The following is a 24,513-nucleotide window of genomic DNA, read 5'->3' on the forward strand; positions in this document are numbered from 1 at the left end:
GAGTTCCACCGGGAATCGTCACATTCAATACCACAACACCTTTGGTTCCCCACCACACCGCCCATCACCAGGAAAGTATGTCCACCAACACATCCACCAACCTCGCTCTGCAATGGAACATCAATGGACTGTACAACAACTTGGGAGAACTGGAGATCCTTGACCGAGAGCTATGTCCGTCCGTCATCGCACTCCAAGAGATAAATCGAATTTCCACAACAAACATACAGAAAATTGTCGGGGGTAGATTTCACTGGTACACTAAGCGGGCTCTGTTTTGCAACACTCCGTTGCTTTGGGTGTACTGAGAAACATCGCCGGATCGCCGCCGCTCACTACTCGCAGACCAAGATGGATCTTCGAAAGAGCTGACTGGACAGCCTTTCAAACATCATCCGACTTCTTGATATCTAGAGACAACCCAACCACCATTGCCACTTTCAACAAAACCATTATGGAGGTGGCCGAAGCCTCCATCCCAAGAACGAAAACCACTCCGGGGAAAAAAACGCTGCATTGGTGGTCCGAGGACATCAAGGGGGAGGTCAAGAAGCGGAGAAAGATTCTGCGTACGGCCAAACGACTACCAGTAGGAGCCTCAATGAAGGAAGCTGCCATGAACAGGTATCGAGCGCAACACATCAGAGTACGGGGGTTAATCGGGAAGGCGAAGTTAGACAGTTGGACTGTTTTTCTGGAGTCTATCAACGAAAACCAGTCCTCTGCGGATCTTTGGCGCAGAGTAAATGCACTAAATGGGAAGAGAAGGCCACACAATCCCATTCTTCAAGTGGATGGTATAACCTTCAGCGATCCGGTAAATACTTCGAACACGCTAGGTGAATATTTCGCGGGATTGTCCTCGATCTCCGAATATGAGCCCGATTTCATCCGTCGACAGGGAGCGGGTATCACTTCGGTCAGCAACTTTGTGGTCCCTGTGAGTCGTCCTAATAATCCTCTCAACCGGAACTTCACCATCGAGGAACTTTTTGTCGCCCTACGTTCCGCAAAAGGTGAGTCAACTGGCCCTGACGGTATCGGCTATAAGATGCTGAAACAGCATCTTTATACACACACGAATTAATACACACGAAATTTCCCGAAGGTTGGAGACACAGCCTAGTAATACCCATACCTAAGGTCGGTCAAAGCAACAACAACGTGAAAGGCTACCGTCCAATTTCGTTAACCTCCTGTTCATCCAAGATCCTGGAAAGAATGGCAAATAGACGCCTGGCCACCTTTCTAACCGAAAATAGGAAATTGGACTATCGACAGTTCGCCTTCCGACCGGGTATGGGCACCAACAACTACGCGACCGACCCTCGCGACCCTCGGAGACGTGATAGCCGAAGCCAACAGGAACCGTCAGCACATGGAGATGGTAGCACTGGACCTGGAAAAGGCATACAACAGAACATGGATCCCGTTAGTGCTGAAAACTCTGGCAGATTGGGGCGTTGACGGGAAATTACTGCACTTCATCAAGAACTTCGCCACACGCCGAGGTCAAAATTGGTAACATCAGTTCCCGAGCTTTCCACGAGGAAACAGGAGTACCTCAAGATTTTGTTCTTGCCGTCACCCTCTTTCTCGTCGCCATGAATAGCCTGTTCCAGGTCCTGTCTGGGGAAGTCTTAGTGTTTGTCTACGCGGACGACATTCTGCTAATGGTACTGGGTGACACCCATAGGATTCCACGCATCAGGATAGAGGCAGCTACCAATGCCGTCGGCCGGTGGGCGGCCGAGAGAGGATTTAGACTTTCAGCGCAGAAGAGCGGCCATATGGTGATTTGCAGCGATAGACATCAGGGTCCCAACTCCAGGGTCCAACTATACAAAAACAACATTCCCCGCCGAAAAACGCTAAAGATCCTTGGAGTGTTTGTTGACCACAAACTTAGCTTCCTCCGCCATTTGGAGGAAGTTAAGAAGAGCTGTGCCACCCGGTTGAATCTGTTGAAAACCATTTCCAAACCGCACCGGAGCAACAACAGAAATATTCGGCTACGGGTGGCCAAAGCCATCATCAGCAGCCGCCTCACATATGGCCTTGAACTGACGTGTTTGGCTGGAGACAATCTCCCAAAATCTCTGGCACCGATCTACAACAAAGCACTACGGACTGTCTCCGGTCTCCTGTCTGCGCCGAAATTGGAGAACCTCCATTCGATCTGATCATAGACTCGGCGATCGTAGCCAGGACTGCCAGTTTCTTGTCGAAAACCAGCGGTAGAGAGGAGACCCACCTCACCGCCATTAGCAACACGATCCTGCAGCGGGTGACGCACGTCAACCTCCTCCCAGTGGCAAAACAATCCTGGTTTGGTGCGAACGACTGGAGGTTCCCAACTGTTCTCGTCGAGAACGGTATTAGGGACAACTTTCGAGCCGGGGCGAGCTCGATCGGTCTGCTGGAATATTTCAATGCCATCATAGCAGAAAAATACCGTCTCCACGAGGTCAGATACTCGGACGACTCAAAAGGACCATCGGGAGTTGGATTTGGGGTAAGCGATAATAATAATAGTCTGATTTCCAGCAAGAAACTCGCGGACATCTGCCAGTTCTTCTCGGCCGAAGTGGCCGGCATCTTCGAGGCAACTACAACTTCATCTTCCAAGCCGTTGTTGGTCGTTTCCGATTCGGCAAGCGACATTGATGCCATCGGTGCGACCAGGTCCAAACATTCATGGGTACAGGCCATCAGGAAGAACATATTGCCCGACAATGTGCTCATGTGGGTCCCCGGACACAACGGCATCGCAGGGAATGAAGCGGCCGACCGGTTTGCCGGAATCGGTCACACCAGACCGTTCTTCACTCGGGATGTGCCGCTTGACGATGTGAAGTTGTGGATCACCAACTCTTTCCGCACCTTTTGGACCGAAAGGTGGTTTGCAGAGAGGGGGCAGTTCCTCAGAAAAGTCAAGGGCACGATTGTCAGGTTTGACGATGTTAAAGGAATGAGAGAACAACGAATCCTGTCCAGATTGAGCACCGGTCACTGCTCGGTCTCACACGGATTCAATAGAGGACCCTTCCATCTACTCTGCGACCTCTGCCAAATCCACAACTCCGTCGAGCACTTCTTGTGTGGTAGCCCGAATGGTCGATGATCTGCGAAACCTGCATGGAATCAGCGGGAGTGTAAGAGACATCTTGAAGGACGATCCAGCAAGAGTAGCAGCGCTTGTCTGCTACCTAAAAGATGCCGAACTATTTTTTAAGATCTAGCGTCTGAACAATGGATCAGTCAAGAAGATCCTTGTCCCTTCCCCTCCACGATGAAGGGGAATAAGAACACGTCGGCATCTTCAACGGCACGGCTTCCTCTCCAGTGGCCTGGAGCCATGGTCCGAGGACATCCATGCCATCTGGTCCAACAAGCAAACAGCAAGTTCTTTGTTAAGTCATGTCTGGCAAAAGGATTTATATGTGTTTAATTTTTACGTCCAATTTTTATGTGATAATTTTATGTGCAATCTGTTTCCAACGAAACCTTGCGGCAATGCCGTCGATAAAGAGGCGAACCAGCCCAGGAGGCTAAAAAACCTCTCAAATAAAGAATAATAATAAAAAAACTTCAGAATCCCATATGGGAGTAGCTCAGATTATACTGATCGTGAGGTGGATAAATTCGGGTTTGTTCTGAGATATAGAAGATAGTATTATTCATCAAAATTGAAGAAACGGTTCATAAAAAATGATTCTAAATATTTCTCATTATTCAAACGAGTAAGACAGAGCTAAGTACAAGAGTATGCGAGATTTCGATTATTAAACACAATAGCCATGTTTTATCTCTAGCGTATGATCACATTCCTATATGTTGAACAACTACATTATTCCCGAACAACCAAGTATTCCTCCTCATCTTTGAGCCAGCATTTGATTCAGCAAACTAATCATCGAGGTATAATCGCAACTTTGCCATTCTAAAACATACGATTAATTTAATGGAATATTCTCTCATACACTGTATTAATTTTGCCTACATAACGTTCAAACGTCCGAAATTATGCAACCTACACAACGTTCAAAAACCCGACATTATGCAACCAACATGTCTCTTATAAACGGGAATGAACACTTTCACTTCACGGAGTTAATTTTTACACGCATCTGTCCGTGACAATGATGATAGACACAAAAAGATTAAGTGAAGTGTAAGTGACGTGAAAGCGTACGTGGCAGTGATGTTCATGATCAGGCCCGATATCTTCATCCTCGAGTGGCCTTTTTCGATCTCGGATATTGTCCAAGCATCCGAATAATGCGCTCTCGAAACTCTGTTTCGCGACCATCATCGTTAACAAACGAAAAAACACTAAGCACGAACAACGCCCACAAAAAGGAGAACAAAACCACACACAGCTGTTCGTCTCTCTTTAGCGCGTGTGGCGGAAAATGTGACATGAATTTAGTTTATGGCTCACCTTTTAAATCAGATAGATTCTGAGATGAAACCTTATTTCAAACGTTCTCACTCTCAATGGCCTATCGCCTCTTAAGGGCCTGGTACCATGCTGAATAGTATATTTATCACCACCTGCTTTTCACACAGAAGAGATGTCTAATCATGCGCGGGTTGCTATACCTGGCATCCACTATGGCGTTCATATGCTCACACAGAACAACTGCGCCCATCATGCGCTATCGTAAGCAGAGTGACGGTGCTCCGCTAAGTCTCCACTAACTTTTGAAGATATTCAAAAGGAAGTCCAAGGGGATATAAACTATAGAAGGCAGATCTTCATCGCCTCTCATCTGAACGGTAAGGCCTATTGAGGGCTTACCTAACCTCTTCATGCTCCTGTATCTCCTACACTATGGTTATATCTCTGCTTTATCAAATATTTACTGGAATTGATACAAGCAGTGGCGCCTCGTGTTATTGACCTATCGTTCAAGTTCAGTCCTTAATAGTGTAAATTATGACATCGCCAACGTTCACTCGCAAAACTATTTCAGCTCGGTCAGACTTCTATCACTAGCCGAGACGCCTTGTTCGATCGGGAAATTTTTACTCACTGGAATCGGTATCAGTGCCCGTCGATGACCACACCCGGGTGCTCCGGGTGCCAACATTTTTTTTTTTTTTTTTTTATAGAGGTGAGGAACGCTCTACCAGCCTTATCTGGGAAGGGTTAACCCAGACGTCGAGTGCGGATCGCACCCACAAAAACCGAGCCCTCTACTCGTTGCCTTATTCCCCCTGGGACCACATCTAGGCGACTACTTCGACTTCACTCTTCGAGTTTTCAACGCTGACTAGCGTTGTCCTTCCCTTTTTCTCAATATTTCTTCTCTCTATTCGTTATTAGTTCCACTGCGCTGATGTCCTCTTCGCAGGCATCCATTTACCCGTCGAGACGTGAACCGATTAAGAATTGCCCTCCAACTTGACGCGCAACCCGTCACAGCCACCCTCGCAGGGTTTCTCACCTGTCGAGACGTGAACCGATTAGGAAGCGCCCTCCAACTTGACGCGCGCCCCGTCACAATCATCCGCAGGATTTCTCTTCCCAGCGGAGCGCCGATTAGGTAGTGCCCTCCTACATGACGCGCACTCCGTCACAGCTACTCTCGTGGGGTATGCACCATTTTGATCATGGCTTCATCCTTCGCGGTGTTTCTCCATCCAGGCGTTGCCAGGCAGGCATTTTTGCTGTTCTCCGCGGCAGTGTCCGGTTACCTGTCGAGACGTGCACCGATTAGGAAGCGCCCTCCAACTTGACGCGTGCCCCGTCACAGTCACCCTCGCAGGATTTCTCTTCCCAGCGGAGCGCCGATTAGGTACTCTCGTGGGGTATGCACCATTTTGATCATGGTTTCATCCTTGATGCTCGCTCCTTCGAAACGTTCGTAGTGTTTCTCCATCCAGGCCACGATCAGGCGTTGCCAGGCAGGCTCTCCTCCGTGGCAGTATCCGGTTACCTGTCGAGACGTGCACCGATTAGGAAGCGCCCTCTAACTTGACGCGCGCCCCGTCACAGTCACCCTCGCAGGATTTCTCTTCCCAGCGGAACGCCGATTAGGTAGTGCCCTCCAACATGACGCGCACTCCGTCACGGCGGCTCTCGGGGGGTACTATCCGGTACTACAGCCGTCTCAATTGTTCATCTCTTATGGTCAGGCGTTATCCGCATGCTGGTCGCGCCTCCACTTCCGCTGTAGCTCGGACATGATATGTACGATTGCACTGTTTACTGCGTTCCAGGTGCCCTCGTCACGACACATTTCCTCCACGATGTTCCCAGCATGAAGGGTAGGCAGCCTCTCGCGCACTGTGGTGAATCTGGGACATTCGAATACGATGTCTTCCGGTGTTTCCTCCACATCTCCACACTCCGGACAAAGAGGCGATCTTGCGTGTCCGAACCGGTGCAGATACTGCCTGAAGCAGCCATGACCAGACAAAAACTGCATTAGATGGAAATTGACCTCTCCGTGTTTCCTGTTCACCCAGCCCATTAATGTCGGTATGAGCCTGTGCGTCCATCTGCCGTTTTGCGCCGCACTCCACTCTTGCTGCCACCTAGCCATCGACTCCGCCCTCATTAGCTTCCGGATTCCTCTGGTTCCCCTCCTCCTATAGCACTCGCTGTCCTCCGCCAAGATGATGTCTATGGGGACCAACCTGGCTATGACGTATACCGCTTCTGTTGACACGGTTCTGTACGCACTCGCGACTCGCATTGCCATGAGCCGATACGTACTATTCAGCCTCCTCGTGTTCCGCTGAGTTTCTAACGCCGCGATCCAGGCTGGACCACCGTAACGTAGTGTCGATGAGGAGACACTAGCCAAGAGGTGCCTCTTGCTGCTGCTTGGGCCAAAGTTGTTGGGCATGATTCGTGTCAGTGCATTGATTGCCTTCGTTGCTTTTTTACAAGCGTAGTCGACGTGACTGTTGAAGTTCAGTCGATCATCGATCTGCACCCCCAGGTATTTTAGGTCTCGCTTCGAGGTTATAGAGTGCTCTCCAGTTGTGATTTCTGCACGTTGCACCGCCCTGCGGTTGCTCACAATCAGCATTTCCGTCTTTTTTTTTTTTATTAATTCGTTTATTTTTACAGGCTCAGTTACTTAAGTTTAAAGGAGCCGAATTCTTAAATATATTTTAAAAACTATATATATATATATATATATATATATATATATATATATATATATATATATATATATATATATATATATATATATATAAACAATTTTCTTACATCTATGGTTAGTAAGGTGGAAAACCGATTACTCGCGGTGTACTCGAGTTTAGAAGGGTGACATATTTTTAGGAGAAGGATGGGATATAAGGAAATTGTAATAATGTTGATGAGCACTCAATTCTTAAATCTATTCGTATATCTATAGTTTATTTACATTTCAACTTATTCTACTATTTATAGCAAGGGGACGAATTACCCGCAAAGGAAGGAAAGGAGGGTATAAGGATGTAGGGACAATCACACACGAAGATCTATAGCTTTAAGGAAAACATATATATGGGACATGTAATCAAGGTCTAACCGAGCCAACACATCTCTCACCGGCACATTGGGCTGTCTTCCTCGGGCCCGAAGGGAGTTTTCTAAATTCGATCTGGCGACCAGATACACCTCGCACGACCAAACAACGTGCTCGATGTCGTGATAACCTTGGCCACAAACGCAGAGATTGCTGCTGGCAAGATTGGAACGGAAGAGTAGTGCATCTAACGAACAGTGATTGGACATGAGTCGGGAGAAGGTGCGAATAAAGTCCCGACTCAAGTCCAGACTTTTGAACCACGGTTTGAGGCTAACCTTAGGGATAATCGAGTGAAACCACCAGTTTTTTTTTTTTTTATTAATCCGTTTATTTTTACAGGCTCAGTTACAAAGGTTTAAAGGAGCCACGCTCTTAAATATATTTTTACTATAAAATATTAACATGTTTCCTTAATTCTATGGTTAATAAAATAGGAAACCGATTACTCGCGGTCGACTCGAGTTTAGAAGGGTGACACACTTTGATTGGGAAAAGGATGGGATGTAAGGATATTGTAGCAATGTTCACACTCACACTCGCATTTACATTCACATTCTCATTCACACTCACACTTCACACTCAATTCTTAAAACTATCCTTACATCTAATATGTATTCACAATTTAACTTATTCTAATGTTAGTAGGAAGGGAACCGATAGCTCGCGAAGGACGAAAAGGAGGGGTAAAGGATGTAAGAACAATCACACTCGAAGATCGATAGCTTTAAGGAAAACATATATTTGGGACATATAATCAAGATCTAGCCGAGCCAACACATCTCTCACCGGCACATTGGGTTGCTCTCCTCGAGCCTGAAGGGAGTTTTCTAAATTCGATCTGGCGACAAGATACAACTCGCACGACCAAACAACGTGTTCGATGTCGTGGTAACCATGGCCACAAACGCAGAGATTGCTGTCGGCAAGATTAAAACGAAAAAGTAGCGCGTCTAACGAACAGTGATTGGACATGAGTCGGGAGAAGGTGCGAATAAAGTCCCGACTCAAGTCCAGACTTTTGAACCATGGTTTGAGGCTAACCTTAGGGATAATTGAGTGGAGCCACCGGCCCAATTCATCTTCGTTCCATTTGCGTTGCCAGTTAGCGATTGTATTTTTACGGACTAAAGAGTAAAATTCATTGAAGGCGATTTGACGCTGATAAATATCGCCTTCAATCGCACCCACCTTTGCTAATGAGTCAGCCCTCAAAAACACTTCATTCTTCGGCATAAGCTTCGAGTAACCGGTCATGTGCTGTGAGCGTCTCCGTTAAAGCATTGTTTTCGGTTACCGTTGGTTGTTATTTTTTTTTATCGCCCGGGTGTGCTTTTTTCGCGCGTTTTTGAACTGTTCGAGATATCGTAAAACGCAGTGTGAACTCGGAATTAGTGAGAAAAGCAGAATCATCAAAGCCTGGCAAGGCCAGCCGGCTTTCAGTTTTCGCCGATTTGTCGCCATCGCAAACGAAGTCGGACATCGGTGCTCAGTTGCACGCACACAATACCAGCGCGATTCGCTGTTCACTTACAGCAGTGTGAAGGAGAGCATCACTTCTTAGTGGTGTGTGATAGTGCCGAGCGCTCAAGCGCTCCGATTGAGAAGCAAGCAGCGGTTGCCAGTTCATCAGCACTGGGTGCATTGTGGTGAATAGAAATAAATAAGATATAAGATTTTTTTTTTATTTTTATTTTTTTTTAATTATTATTATTATTAAAACAAAATATTAGATTATAAGTACCAATTACAGAATGGCAGAAGGAGGGGGAGGATCTCCAGATATGGAGATCTCTGATGATGACTCCCCTCTGGTTGAAAAAACAAATAAAGGAACAGCGAAGACACTTAAACGCGTTCCTACATCAGAGGATGTTTCGTCCGGGGACGAGTCTGCTAACTCTAGCAAGCCCCCCTCTAAAAAACCTGCAAATATCTCCTCTCCAACCCCCCTCGCTCCTACCCCAGCTCAGATTTCGCCTCCCCATCCTGTTGTCCCCGATCCCCTTCAATCCTCGTCATCTCCTTCTCCTCCTGTTGTCTTCTCTCCACGTGTCAAGGTCTATCCTGAAGATGCACCTGGAACTGGTCCGTGGGTTGTTTTCTTCAGGCCTAAGCCAAATGGAAAAGCACTTAATGTTATTCAGATCATGAAAGATCTGGCAAGATACTCCTCCGTGACAGAAATTACGAAGGTTAGACCGACCAAACTGCGTGTTGTCGTGGCTGATCGGAAAGACGCAAACGGTATTGTCGTCAACCAGAGGTTTACCCTGGAATATCGTGTCTACGTGCCTTCCCATGACGTAGAAATCTCGGGGGTGATAACCGAAACGGGTCTGACGTGCAAATCAATTATGGAAGGAGATGGCAGATTTAAAAAGCTGCCTTTGATTAAGGTTAAAATCTTAGAATGCCGACAACTCGGCAAAGTCTCCCAGGAAGGGAAAGAATCGAAATTTACGCCGTCCGACTCGTTTAGAGTCACTTTTGCTGGCTCCGCCCTCCCTGACTACGTTATGGTGGACAAATTGAGGCTACCGCTGCGACTCTTCGTGCCAAAGCCCATGACTTGCCTGAAATGCAAGTCAGTTGGTCACACAGCAGCTTACTGCGCCAACAAGGAGCGCTGTGCCACTTGCGGAGAGCAACATGTGGACAAATCCTGCAGTGCGATTGAGCAAAAGTGTCCATATTGCGGAGGAAATCCGCACGTGCTCTCGGCTTGTGAAACTTACAAGAGTCGCTGGGAGAAGCAGAAGCGCTCTTTAAAGGAACGCTCGAAGCGCACTTTTGCGGAAATTTTGAAGGGCGCTTCTCCATTGGCCCAACAGCAACAACCTTTAACCGCAAACAATGTCTTCGCTTCGCTGCCAGTTGACGAAATGGAAGCGGATACAGCTAACGAGGGCACACTGTACATCTTCCAAGGGAATCCCCGGCGCAAAAATGTGACCACTCCCAAAGTTCAAGGACAAGCCCCTCCGGTGATACCCTCTGTTAGCATGTCTAAAAAATCGAGTGCAGCGGACAAGCAAAATCAGGTTCCTCCTGGCTTCCGTGGGAATAATTCACCTTCGAACGACCCAGCACTCGAAGGGACATCAAAAACCCCAACTGTCCCTATTTTACCGTCCAGTTCAACTTCCCAATCGGGATTTATAAAGTTGACTGACCTTGTGGCTCAAATCTTCACATGCTTTAATGTTTCCGACTCCATCAGAACCATTGTCATATCAATGCTTCCAGTATTAAAGACAATTTTGCAACAATTGATGCAAACATGGCCCCTCCTTGCAATGATTATCTCTCTTGATGTCTAATTCAAATAGAGAGGTCGGAGATATCACTGTTTTACAGTGGAATTGTCGTAGTCTTATCCCTAAATTGGATACATTCAAATTTTTAATTCATAACTTCAATTGTGATGTTTTTGCTCTGTCCGAAACTTGGCTTTCTTCGCGAGATGATATCTCTTTCCACGATTTTAATATTATACGCTTGGACCGTGATGATAGATACGGAGGGGTGCTTTTGGGGATCAATAAGTGCCACTCATTTTTTAGAATTGACCTTCCACCTATTGGAGGGATTGAAGCTGTTGCTTGTCATGCAAACATCAGAGGCAAAGACCTCTGTATTGTCAGATTGTATTGGCCTCCGAGAGCTGCGGTTAGCCGCAAACAACTTGATGACATGTGCTCGCTCCTTCCTGAGCCACGATTGATCTTGGGAGACTTCAACTCTCACGGAACTACCTGGGGGGAACAGTACGACGACAATCGTTCACTGTTGATATATGATCTTTGTAACAGCTTCAATATGACACTTTTGAACACTGGGGAAACAACACGTATACCTAAACCTCCTGCTAACTCAAGTGCTCTTGACCTCTCGCTTTGCTCGAATTCACTATCGTTAGATTGCAAGTGGAATGTAATCCAGGACCCCAACGGTAGTGATCACTTGCCAATCAAAATTTCCATCACCATTGGGTCGAATTTTTCTGAATCTATAAACATGGCATATGACCTCACAAGACACATTGACTGGAAAAAATATGCGGACGCGATTGCTCTAGCCATCAATTCCAGAGATGGTTTACCTCCATTGGAGGAGTATAACTTCCTTTCTCGTTTGATCTATGACAGCGCGGTTCGCGCTCAAACGAAACCCATCCCAGGCTCCACTATTCGTCGAAGGGCTCCCAATCCATGGTGGGATAGCCAATGTTCCAAGCTTTATCAGGATAAATCGAACGCATTCAAAGCTTTTCGGAAACGTGGAACCATTGAAAATTTTCAATCGTATTTGGACCTTGAAAATCAATTTAAAAACTTGATCAAAGGGAAAAAACGTGCTTATTGGCGAAATTTCGTGGGAGGTTTGTCACGAGAAACGTCAATGAAAAAATTATGGAAAGTGGCTCGAAACATGAGAAATCGCTCTTCATCCAATGAAAGCGAGGAATATTCACATCGATGGATTTTTAATTTTGCACGGAAGGTTTGTCCTGATTCCGCTCCTGTGCAAAAAATTGTTCGAGATATACCACAAGATAGGTGCGATCTTGATTCCGAGTTTTCGATGGTAGAATTCTCTCTTGCTCTACTTTCATGTAACAATTCTGCTCCGGGATCTGATAGAATTAAGTTCAACTTGCTGAAAAACCTCCCTGATGTGGCGAAACATCGCTTGTTGAATTTATTCAATCGGTTTCTGGAGAATAATATTGTTCCAGATGATTGGAGACAAGTACGAGTTATAGCTATTCAAAAACCCGGAAAACCCGCGTCCGACTTCAATTCGTACCGCCCAATAGCAATGCTGTCTTGTATACGGAAATTGTTGGAGAAAATGATCTTGTTTCGCCTTGATCGATGGGTTGAAACGAATGGCCTACTCTCAGATACACAATATGGGTTCCGCAGGGGCAAGGGGACGAATGATTGTCTTGCGTTGCTTTCTTCAGAAATTCAAATGGCTTACGCCGGAAAAAAACAAATGGCTTCAGTATTCTTGGACATAAAGGGGGCCTTTGATTCTGTTTCAATAGAGGTTTTGACAGACAAATTACACTCTCGGGGTCTGCCGCCTCTATTGAATAATATGTTATATAACTTGCTTTGTGAGAAGCATTTGAACTTTTCTCACGGAGATTCGGCAGTAAGTCGGGTCTCTTACATGGGCCTCCCCCAGGGCTCATGTTTAAGCCCCCTTTTGTACAACTTCTATGTAAGCGACATCGACAATTGCCTTACACAAAATTGCAGCCTAAGACAACTTGCAGATGATGGAGTGGTGTCTGTCGTAGGATCAACAGAATCCGACCTACAAGAACCCTTACAAGATACTTTGAACAATTTTTCAACCTGGGCCATTGGGCTAGGGATCGAATTCTCCACGGAGAAAACAGAGATGGTGGTTTTTTCTAGGAAGCATAGACCAGCAAAACCAAAGCTTCAACTTTTGGGTAAACCGATCACTCATGCTATGTCATTCAAGTATCTTGGGGTCTGGTTCGACTCCAAATGTACTTGGGGGGCCCATATTAGGTATCTGAGTAAAAAATGCCAACAAAGAATAAATTTTCTCCGTACAATTACCGGCACCTGGTGGGGAGCCCATCCCGAAGATCTTATAATGTTGTATAGAACAACTATTCTCTCAGTGATGGAGTATGGCAGTTTCTGTTTTCAATCAGCTGCCAAAACACACTTAATTAAACTCGAGCGAATTCAGTATCTTTGTCTCCGTATTGCGTTGGGATGTATGCCCTCAACGCATACCATGAGTCTCGAGGTTTTGGCAGGCCTACTCCCACTAAAAGATCGCTTCAATTTATTATCTCTTCGGTTCTTCATCCGGTGTAAGGTCATGAACCTATTGGTGATCGGAAATTTTGAGCGGCTGATCGAGCTAAATTTTCACTCCGGATTCATGAGTTCATATCATGAATTCATCTCCATGCAGGTTGATTCTTCTTCATATATTCCCAACCGTGTTTGTTTCCCTGACTACATCAATTCCTCTGTGCATTTTGATCTGTCCATGAAGCAAGATATCCATGGATATTCAGATTACCAACGATCGAGGATCGCTCCAACGATCTTCGATGAAAAATATAGGGGTATCAATTGTGATAATATGTACTTTACTGATGGGTCCACTATAAATGAGTCCACAGGATTTGGAGTGTTCAACGAATTTTTTTAGCACCTCACACAGTCTTCAGAATCCTTGCTCAGTGTATATTGCTGAATTGGCAGCAATTCATTGGGCGCTGGACAGCGTCGCCTCACGACCTGTTGTACACTATTACATTGTAACGGATAGTCTTAGCTCTGTCGAAGCTATCCGTTCAGTGAGGCCGGAAAAGCACTCGCCGTACTTCCTTGAGAGAATACGAAAAATTTTGAGTGCTTTATCCAGACGCTGTTATGTCATTACCTTTGTGTGGGTCCCTTCTCATTGCTCAATTCCGGGTAATGAGAGGGCTGACTCATTAGCAAAGGTAGGTGCGATTGAAGGCGATATTTATCAGCGTCAAATCGCCTTCAATGAATTTTACTCTTTAGTCCGTAAAAATACCATCGCTAACTGGCAACGCAAATGGAACGAAGATGAATTGGGCCGGTGGCTTCACTCGATTATCCCTAAGGTTAGCCTCAAACCATGGTTCAAAAGTCTGGACTTGAGTCGGGACTTTATTCGCACCTTCTCCCGACTCATGTCCAATCACTGTTCGTTAGACGCGCTACTCTTTCGTTTCAATCTGGCCGGCAGCAATATCTGCGTTTGTGGCCGAGGTTACCACGACATCGAACACGTTGTTTGTTCGTGTGAGGTGTATCTTGTTGCCAGATCGAATTTAGAGAACTCCCTTCGGGCTAGAGGAAGGCAGCCCAATGTGCCGGTGAGAGATGTGTTGGCTCGGTTAGACCTTGATTACATGTCCCAAATATATGTTTTCCTTAAATCTATCGATGTTCGTGTGTGATTATCCTTATATCCTTATACCCTCCATTTCTTCCTTTGTGAGTAATTGGTCCGCTTGCTATAAACAGAAGAATGAAATGTAAATTCACAACTGATGTACGAATAGATTTAAGAATTGAGTGTGTGTGATTATCAACATTGTAATAATTTCCTTATACCCCATCCTTTTCCTGAGAAAATGTCACCCTTTTAATCTCGAGTCCACCACGAGTAATCGGTTTCCCACATTACTAACCATAGATTTAAGAAAATTGTTCATATATATAGTTTTAAAAATATATTTAAGATTTCGGCTCCTTTAAACTTATGTAACTGAGCCTGTAAAAATAAACGAATTTATAAAAAAAAAAAAAATGAGTCAGCCCTCTCATTACTCGGAATTGAGCAATGTGAAGGGACCCAGACAAAGTTGATGACATAACAGCGTCTGGATAAAGCACTCAAAATTTCTCGTATTCTCTCAAGGAAGTACGGCGAGTGCTTTTCCGGCCTCACTGAACGGATAGCTTCGACAGAGCTAAGACTATCCGTTACAATGTAATAGTGTTCAACAGGTCGTGAGGCGACGCTGTCCAGCGCCCAGTGTATTGCTGCCAATTCAGCAATATACACTGAGCAAGGATTCTGAAGACTGTGGGAGGTGCTAAAAAATTCGTTGAACACTCCAAATCTTGTGGACTCATTCATAGAGGACCCATCAGTAAGGTACATATTATCACAATTGATACGCCCATACTTTGAATTGAAGATCGTAGGAACGATCCCCGATCGATGATAATCGGGAATTCCATGGATTTTCTCCTTCATGAACAGATCAAAATGTACAGAGGAATTGATGTAGTCAGGAAAACAAACACGGTTGGGAATATACGAAGAAGGAACAACCTGCATAGAGGTGAATTCATGATATGAATTCATGAATCCAGAATGAAAATTTAGCTCGATCAATTGCTCAAAATTTCCGATCACCAATGGATTCATAACCTTACACCGGATGAGGAACCGAAGAGATAATAAATTGAAGCGATCTTTTAGTGGGAGTACGCCTGCCAAAACCTCGAGACTCATGGTATGCGTTGAGGGCATACATCCCAACGCAATACGGAGACAAAGATACTGAATTCGCTCGAGTTTAATGAGGTGTGTTTTGGCAGCTGATTGAAAACAGAAACTGCCATACTCCATCACTGAGAGAATAGTTGTTCGATACAACATTATAAGATCTTCGGGATGGGCTCCCCACCAGGTGCCGGTAATTGTACGGAGAAAGTTTATTCTTTGTTGGCATTTTTTACTCAGATACCTAATATGGGCCCCCCAAGTACATTTGGAGTCGAACCAGACCCCAAGATACTTGAATGACATAGCATGAGTGATCGGTTTACCCAAAAGTTGAAGCTTTTGTTTTGCTGGTCTATGCTTCCTAGAAAAAACCACCATCTCTGTTTTCTCCGTGGAGAATTCGATCCCTAGCCCAATGGCCCAGGTTGAAAAATTGTTCAAAGTATCTTGTAAGGGTTCTTGCAGGTCGGATTCGTTTGATCCTACGACAGACACCACTCCATCATCTGCAAGTTGTCTTAGGCTGCAATTTTTTGTAAGGCAATTGTCGATGTCGCTTACATAGAAGTTGTACAAAAGGGGGCTTAAACATGAGCCCTGGGGGAGGCCCATGTAAGAGACCCGACTTACTGCCGAATCTCCGTGAGAAAAATTCAAATGTTTCTCACAAAGCAAGTTATATAACATATTATTCAATAGAGGCGGCAGACCCCGAGAGTGTAATTTGTCTGACAAAATCTCTATTGAAACAGAATCAAAGGCCCCCTTTATGTCCAAGAATACTGAAGCCATTTGTTTTTTTCGGCGTAAGCCATTTGAATTTCTGAAGAAAGCAACGCAAGACAATCATTCGTCCCCTTGCCCCTGCGGAACCCATATTGTGTATCTGAGAGTAGGCCATTCGTTTCAACCCATCGATCAAGGCGAAACAAGATCATTTTCTCCAACAATTTCCGTATACAAGGCAGCATTGCTATTGGGCGGTACGAATTGAAGTCGGACGCGGGTTTTCCGGGTTTTTGAATAGCTATAACTCGTACTTGTCTCCAATCATCTGGAACAATATTATGCTCCATAAACTGATTGAATAAGTTCAACAAGCGATGTTTCGCCACATCAGGGAGATTTTTCAGCAAGTTGAACTTAATTCTATCCGATCCCGGAGCAGAATTGTTACATGAAAGCAGAGCAAGAGAGAATTCTACCATCGAAAACTCGGAATCAAGATCGCACCTATCTTGTGGTATATCTCGAACAATTTTTTGCACAGGAGCGGAATCAGGACAAACCTTCCGTGCAAAATTCAAAATCCATCGATGTGAATATTCTTCGCTTTCATTCGTTGAAGAGCGATTTCTCATGTTTCGAGCCACTTTCCATAATTTTTTCATTGACGTTTCTCGTGACAAACCTCCCACGACATTTCGCCAATAAGCACGTTTTTTCCCTTTGATCAAGTTTTTAAATTGATTTTCAAGGTCCAAATACGTCTGAAAATTTTCAGGGGTTCCACGTTTCCGAAAAGCTTTAAATGCATTCGATTTTTCTACATAAAGCTTGGAACATATGCTATCCCACCATAGATTGGGAGGCCTTCGACGAGTAGTGGAACCTGGGATGGGTTTCGTTTGAGCGCGAACCGCGCTGTCATAGATCAAACGAAAAAGGAAGTTATACTTCTCCAATGGAGGTAAACCATCTCTGGAATTGATGGCTAGAGCAATCGCGTCCGCATATTTTTTCCAGTCAATGTGTCTTGTGAGGTCATATGCCATGTTTATAGATTCAGAAGAATTCGACCCAATGGTGATGGAAATTTTGATTGGCAAGTGATCACTACCGTTGGGGTCCTGGATTACATTCCACTTGTAATCTAACGATAGTGAATTCGAGCAAAGCGAGAGGTCAAGAGCACTTGGGTTAGCAGGAGGTTTAGGCACACGTGTTGTTTCCCCAGTGTTCAAAACGGTCATATTTAAGTTGTTACAAAGATCATATATCAACAATGAACGATTGTCGTCGTACTGTTCCCCCCAGGCAGTTCCGTGAGAGTTGAAGTCTCCCAAGATCAATCGTGGCTCAGGAAGGAGTGAGCACATGTCATCAAGTTGTTTGCGGCTAACCGCAGCTCTCGGAGGCCAATACAAGCTGACAATACAGAGGTCTTTGCCTCTGATGTTTGCATGACAAGCAACAGCTTCGATCCCTCCAATAGGTGGAAGGTCAATTCGAAAAAATGAGCGGCACTTATTGATCCCCAATAGTACCCCTCCGTATCTGTCATCGCGGTCCAAGCGTATAATATTAAAATCGTGGAAAGAGATATCATCTCGCGAAGAAAGCCAAGTTTCGGACAGAGCAAAAACATCACAATTGAAGTTATGAATTAAAAATTTGAATGTATCCAATTTAGGGATAAGACTACGACAATTCCACTGAAAAACAGTGATATCTCCGACCTCTCTATTTAAATTAGACATCAAGAGAGATAATCATTGCAAGGAGGGGCCATGTTTGCATCAATTGCTGTAAAATTGTCTTTAATACTGGAAGCATTGAGATGACAAGGGTTCTGATGGAGTCGGAAACATTAAAACACTTGAAGATTTGATCCAAAAGGTCAGACAACTTTATAAATCCCGATTGGGAAGTTGAGCTGGACGGAAAAACAGGGACAGTTGGGGGTTTTGATGTCCCCTCGAGTGCTGGGTCGTTCGAAGGTGAACTATTCCCACGGAAGCCAGGAGGAACCTGATTTTGCTTGTCCGCTGCACTCGATTTTTTAGGCAAGCTAACTGGGGGTATCACCGGGGGGACTTGTTATTGAACTTTGGGAGTGGTCACATTTTTGCGCCGGGGATTCCCTTTGAAAATAAACGGTGTGCCCCCGCTAGCTGTGTCCGCTTCCATTTCATCAACTGGCAACGTGGAAAAGGTATTGTGTGTTGAGATTGGTTGTTTTTGTTGTTGGGCTAGTGGAGGAGCGCCCTTTAAAATTTCCGCAAAAGTGCGCTTCGAGCGTTCCTTTAAAGAGCGCTTCTGTTTCTCCCAGCGACTCTTGTAAGTTTCACAAGCTGAGAGCGCGTGTGGGGATCCTCCGCAATATGGACACTTATGCTCAGTCGCACTGCAAGATTTCCCCTCATGTTGCTCTCCGCAAGTGACACAGCGCTCCTTGTTGGCACAATAATCTGAAGTGTGACCAACTGACTTGCATTTGTTGCAAGTCATGGGCTTTGGCACGAAGAGTCGCACAGGTAGTCTCAATTTGTCCACCATAACGTAGTCAGGGAGGGCGGCACCAGCAAAGGTGACTCGAAACGAGTCTGACGGCGTAAATTTAGTTTGGTCCCCATCATGGGAGAGTTTCCCGAGTTGGCGACAGTCCAAGATCTTTACTTCCATTGAGGGAAGCTTCTTGAACTTGCCTTTTCCTTCTTTTTTTATTTGTTCGCTCGTCAGACCCGTTTCAGTTATCACCCCCTCAATTTCTACGTTATGGGAGGGTATAAATGTTCTATATTCGAGAGTGAAGTGTTGGTCAGCAACAATCTTGTTGGCGTGTTTCCGTTCATTCACGACAAACGGAAAGTGGAAGTAACAGTGGGTTCAGAAGGGAGGCTTGGAAGGATGAGCAGATTCGTCCCCAGAAGAATTATCTTCTTTTTGAGGGACTCGTTTATGTTTTTTCCCAGATCTTGAATGGGATTCGTTATCGGAGATCTCCATCTCTGGAGATCCTCCACTATTCTCCATTTTACAAAAAATTGTGTCTTATTTCTAATCTATTATTGATTTTAACAATAATCTCAAAAAAAATAACAAAACAAACAAACAAAAAAAATATGTTGATAATATTGAGCAATGAACATATGAGTTGAATAATAATATTAATATTAAATATGTGTACCTTAATATAAAAGTTGTTCCGATACTGCGCTCTACTGCCCTAACCAGGGAGAGACAGAGGCTACGCGCTATGGATCAACACAATAGCGCAAGAATAGCTCACACGGTCACGTGATGATAATTCCCGTTAACGACAGCCACACGATGGCGATCCCGTTATGCCGATGTTCAACAGCCGCCAAGGGCTGCAAGCTGCAAGAGCGCTGCTTCCTTTGTTCCACTTCACAAAAGGTCAATTCGAAAGCGGATAGCAATGACCTTCACTCGTACACTATACCAATCGCACAATAGCAAAAGTGGCAACGCACAATAACGACACTGAACTTTACTCGTCAAGAGTTGGATAGCGAATGTGCATTTCCGTCTTGTGGTGGGCTATCTGCAGTTTCACACTTTGCATCCACCTTCCGATCATGTCTATCGACTCGGTCGCGAGCATTTCGACCCGTTCCAAAGATTCCCCTGTCACGAGAATAACGATGTCATCCGCGAAGCCAATGATCTCCACACCTCTGGGCAGATTCAGTTTTAGTACGCCATCGTACATACTGTTCCAGAGCGATGGACCCAGGATAGAGCCCTGCGAAATTCCTGTAGTTTTAATCTGCGCCTGGCCCGTGTTTGTCTCGTACACCAGCACGCGGTTCTCGAAGTAGCTTCTCAGTATTCTACACAGGTAGTCTGGGATTTTCATCGTGTGGAGCGCAGTCGCGATGGCCTCCCAGCTGGCACTATTGAACGCGTTCTTAACGTCGATCGTTATCACTGCGCAGTATCGATTTCCTCTGAGCTTCTGTTTGGATGCTCTGTTTGCTCTTTCGACCACCATGCGAATGGCATCTACCGTGGATCTCCCTTTCCGAAATCCGAATTGATTATCGGACAGTCCACGAACTCCCTCCGTGCATTCCGTCAGCCTTTTAAGGATGATTCTCTCCAAAAGTTTCTCAAGAGTGTCCAACAGGCGTATGGGTCTATACGATGCTGGACCACCCGGCGTCTTTCCTGGCTTGGGCAGTAGTACTAGCTGTTGTACCTTCCATCGATCCGGAAAGTAGCATTCGTCTAGACACTTCTGCATGGCTGTCCTGAACATATCAGGGAATGCTAGGACTGCCGCTTTTAAAGCTACGTTGGGGATTCCATCTGGGCCACGCGCTTTCTTCGTTTTTAGGCGTTTGATAGCTGCAACTAGCTCATCGTTCGTCACCTCTCTGCGTTCGATGCTATCCTCATCCTCTCCATATGGCGTGGGTGGCTAGGTCGTTGGGTCGTGCTGCGGAAATAACCATTCCACGATAATTTTTAATTTTTCGGGACACATTTCGGAAGGTGTCGTTGGGCCCCTGAGCTTCGCCATCACCATTCGGTAAGCATTGCCCCATGGATTGACGTCCACGTCACGACTTAACTCCCTGAAGCAATTAGATTTGCTCCGCTTAATCGCCCGTTTAAGAGTGGATCTAGCCTCTCTGAATTCCACTCTCCGCTCTTCTCTGGTGTCTATGCTTGACCGTTGGAAACGTCTTCTGGCGCTAAGGCAGTTGGCCCGAAGCACGCCAAGTGCCTCGCTCCACCAATAGGCTGGAGGTCGCTTATACCTGGGTTCCCTTTTTCTTGGCATTGTTATATCACATGCTGTTGCTAGCGTTTTTTCATTTCTCTGTGGTATATTTCGCGTACCTATGTGTGTCTTGAGAGGGTGATTGTTCAATAGACGGAGCGTTGACCATGTTTGGTGGAACGTAAGGTTGAGCACAGTCTCGTCATCGAAGCGGTCACCATGTGGTTGTATTGAATTATAGAGACTTTAAGATGTTGCCATTCGTATCTATGCATTACACTAAACCCTAAACCACTCTGCGTTGCGCAATACTTGTAGGTAATCATTTCGGGTGGTTAGACGCCTCTTTTAATTACCCTGATACCTAATACTAAGGTATCCGCTATGAAGCCCCAAAGGGTCAGTTACCGTATCAAAAGCAGTAGAACCCCGATTATCTGCGGAATAGTCTGGCAAGGCTATCATGGGTAACGACAATCGCGGATAGCGGAAAAAAGACGAAAAATTTATGTTGTAAACTAGTTACGTTATATAGTTTAGAAATAAAAACGAACAATTCATTGGTACGTAACAATTTATCAAAATCATAACAATTCATTTTTTTGAAGTTCATTGAAAATTTAAGAGAAACAACGTAAAATTACCAATTTGTGTTGTATGGTATCGTTCGATGCAGTCACACGAATATCATACGCCTAAAGCTATGTAAGCATTTCACATCAATACACAACGAGTGACAGTTCTCAAGACTGTTGTTGCCCACTGTTGACAGCTCTGGTACTGCATTGTATTAACACAACGTAGGGTAAACAGCCAGTAGATTACGAAACAACCTTCTTCTTAATCCAACATTCGAGGAATAAAGATCGCAAATTAAAGTCGTTGTCATTAAGTTCGGTTTTTGTATCGGTGATCCGAGTGTGGTTCCTGGGATAAATTATCCGCCGGAAATCACGATCCTGCCCTATCAACGAGTGAGGTTCGATGTTGTACTTTCTGGCACAGTCTAATCGCCACGAGCGTGGTTCGACGCTGTACACGAAAGGGTTAAAGGCTGCATCGCTGAAATGGAGATTAGTTACAAAATACTTCACTATTGTGAAACAAAAATGTTCAGTTACGTCACTCGCAGGCCAGAATAAAGGGAAATGTAAAAACTTTGAACAAAACGAATGAGCAGCCTGTAGTCGAATTCCTGAAAGACCTCTAGAATCACGATATGCCAGTTATTATCAACGTTAGAATTATAGGGCATATTGCACTTTCTTTGTTGTTGAAGCTTGCAATTGGTTTCTTTGTGGATTGTCATTTAATTTTTTAAGCAGTCGAGTTTAGTCACAATAACGCGGAACATCTTCAGGTCGTCGGCGAACATTTGTTTAAAAGATGATAAACGGGGACACAAGTCGTTGACGAAAAGAACAAACAAAAGCGGTCCAAGCACGCTTCCTTGTGGTACTTCAGATGTGATTTTGAAAGTCGCAGAACGAGTGGAGTTAACCGACACGGAGAACTGACGGTCCATTAAGTAGGATAAAACCACTCAACCAGCCAGGGTGGATATCCCACGGCTTTTAATTCTGCGATTGCATATTGATGTGGGACGGTGTCGAATGCTTTCGAAAAGTCGATGTAGATGGAATCGACCTGCCTACGGGATTCAACCTCACGGAATAGTATATTAGTGTAGCACATAAAATTTGTGGTAGTAGATCGCTGCTGGACGAACCCGTGTTGCAACTCCGATATTACAGGATGAACCACGTTGTAAAGGGCGTTGTGGACAAGAGTTTCAAAAACTTGTCCATGCTGCAGAGAAGCGATATTCTACGATAATTCTCAACTTGATTCCGATTCCCTGCTTTGTGAATTGTTACGATCGTGGTTATCTTCCACACGCTGGGAAAGGATCTTTCGCTCAACGAACGATTAAACAGACAGGAAATCGGTGAAGCAAGCAAACTTGCACAATATTTCAAAAGGGACGGAGGAATGCCATCTGCTCCAGGACCTTTTGATGCATCCATGTCGACCAACACTTTCATGACGTCGTGTGGTGAGAACTGCAGCGTTGTTATATTGAAGTCATATCCCTGTATGCGACTGAAACTCATTGGGCTAAGAGGTGGAGAATTTATGTTGTAGACCGAATTGAAGAACTTCGCGAAAAGGTTAGCAACTTCAAGAGGGGTGCTAGCAGTGATCCCATTGAATATCACTGTTTCCGGAATGCGGTTACCTGATCGCTGTGATTTTACGAACTTCCAGAATTCCAACGGGTTTCGCTTCAGGTTTGCTTCCGTTCGTTTCACGTATTCCTTGTGGCATGATTTTAGGAGTTCGTTATACTGCAGTTCGATTATTCTGAGACTGTTTTTACTGTCGGTTGTTCGGGTATTCAGATAACGTTTGCGCGACTTACGCAGTACATTCCGTAAATTTCGTAATTGAGAACTCCTCCAGGGTTGCCATGAAGTACGCCTCGCCACTTTGGATAGGGGCACATGCGTAAATGATTTCGTATAATTTGGCATACATACGATCAGCCAAGGCATCCACGGAGTCTCCGGTTAGAATTTGTTGCCAGTCGATAATAGACAAGTCGTTGTTCAATGAGCCATAGTCACACAGCCTGAAATTCGGTTGTGGAGAAGATTCGGAATCAGACGTGACGATCGAATTGCTTTGAGCGTCCAGTTTGATGATGAACGGCCTGAGATGTTCGTTTTTCTCCAGTACTGGAGTTGAAGGCTCGATAAGGTTAACATCATCTGGTTCACTGCTGAAGGCTAAATCAAGCAATCTATCATTCGCGTTTGAAAAATAATTCACTTGAATTAGCCCGCAGGCAAGCATCGGATATTAGAAGTATGTCATTTACATAGAGGAAGTATGTCATTCACATAGAGGATAACCTTCATTAGGGAGCTACTTCGAAAGTTCTATCGGCCTTGAAAGCTGGCAAGGAACCGCCATACCTCATCGTCTTCGCCGGTAGCCGGATAACCTTCTCCTTCTGCATGATTGCCTGCTGCTCTGACTCTGCCGACCTCGACTGACCCTTCCGCATGAAAACGTCCATTCCGGTTTTGGATCGGAATACCGCTGTAAGTTACATTTACCAATTACCAGAATAACGTCGTGAAAGACAAGCGAATGTAACATTTTTGTGTTTCATTCTTGTGCCCCAGAGTTTCCAGAGAACAAACAGAGTCGGTTTTTGTCATGCGATAATCATTCTGCGATTATCCGAAACAGCTACTCCTTTCGAGAACCAAGACTGTTCTTTGGGCCTTTTGACCGCCTAAATAGTGCAAATAAGAGCCCCCGCACACTACAGATTTTTTTTCAGCCGACAGTGGTCGGATCGGCCTACTGGTGCAAAAACCGACCCAACTGAATCGTTGTAATGTGCGCACATGCATACCTCTCCGTACTGATTAAGAA

The 24,513-nt window shown here is 45.1% G+C and overlaps 1 protein-coding gene across 1 annotated transcript; it reads right to left on the reverse strand.

Annotated features, from left to right (window-relative positions):
- Positions 1 to 22,590: 22,590 nt before the first annotated feature.
- On the reverse strand, positions 22,591 to 24,148 carry LOC129766500 (uncharacterized). The gene is made up of 4 exons (XM_055767068.1): positions 24,045 to 24,148; positions 23,489 to 23,869; positions 22,944 to 23,445; positions 22,591 to 22,875 (listed from the first exon to the last, which is right to left on the reverse strand). The coding sequence occupies exons 1-4, from the start codon at positions 24,146 to 24,148 to the stop codon at positions 22,591 to 22,593; spliced, it is 1,272 nt and encodes a 423-aa protein (XP_055623043.1).
- Positions 24,149 to 24,513: the final 365 nt, after the last annotated feature.

This window comes from Toxorhynchites rutilus, chromosome 2 (assembly GCF_029784135.1).
Source record: "Toxorhynchites rutilus septentrionalis strain SRP chromosome 2, ASM2978413v1, whole genome shotgun sequence".
Classification (NCBI taxonomy): Eukaryota; Metazoa; Arthropoda; class Insecta; order Diptera; family Culicidae; genus Toxorhynchites; species Toxorhynchites rutilus.

What these genes read in the sequence shown, in the direction of transcription:
- LOC129766500 (XM_055767068.1), bottom strand. Translation starts at nt 24,148, where the DNA reads ATGGACGTTTTCATGCGGAAGGGTCAGTCGAGGTCGGCAGAGTCAGAG. An exon ending in AAATTTACGGAATGTACTGC is followed by an intron (nt 23,446 to 23,488) that starts GTAAGTCGCGCA and finishes AACAACCGACAG; the next exon opens with TAAAAACAGTCTCAGAATAA. An exon ending in TGTGGAAGATAACCACGATC is followed by an intron (nt 22,876 to 22,943) that starts GTAACAATTCAC and finishes GCTTCTCTGCAG; the next exon opens with CATGGACAAGTTTTTGAAAC.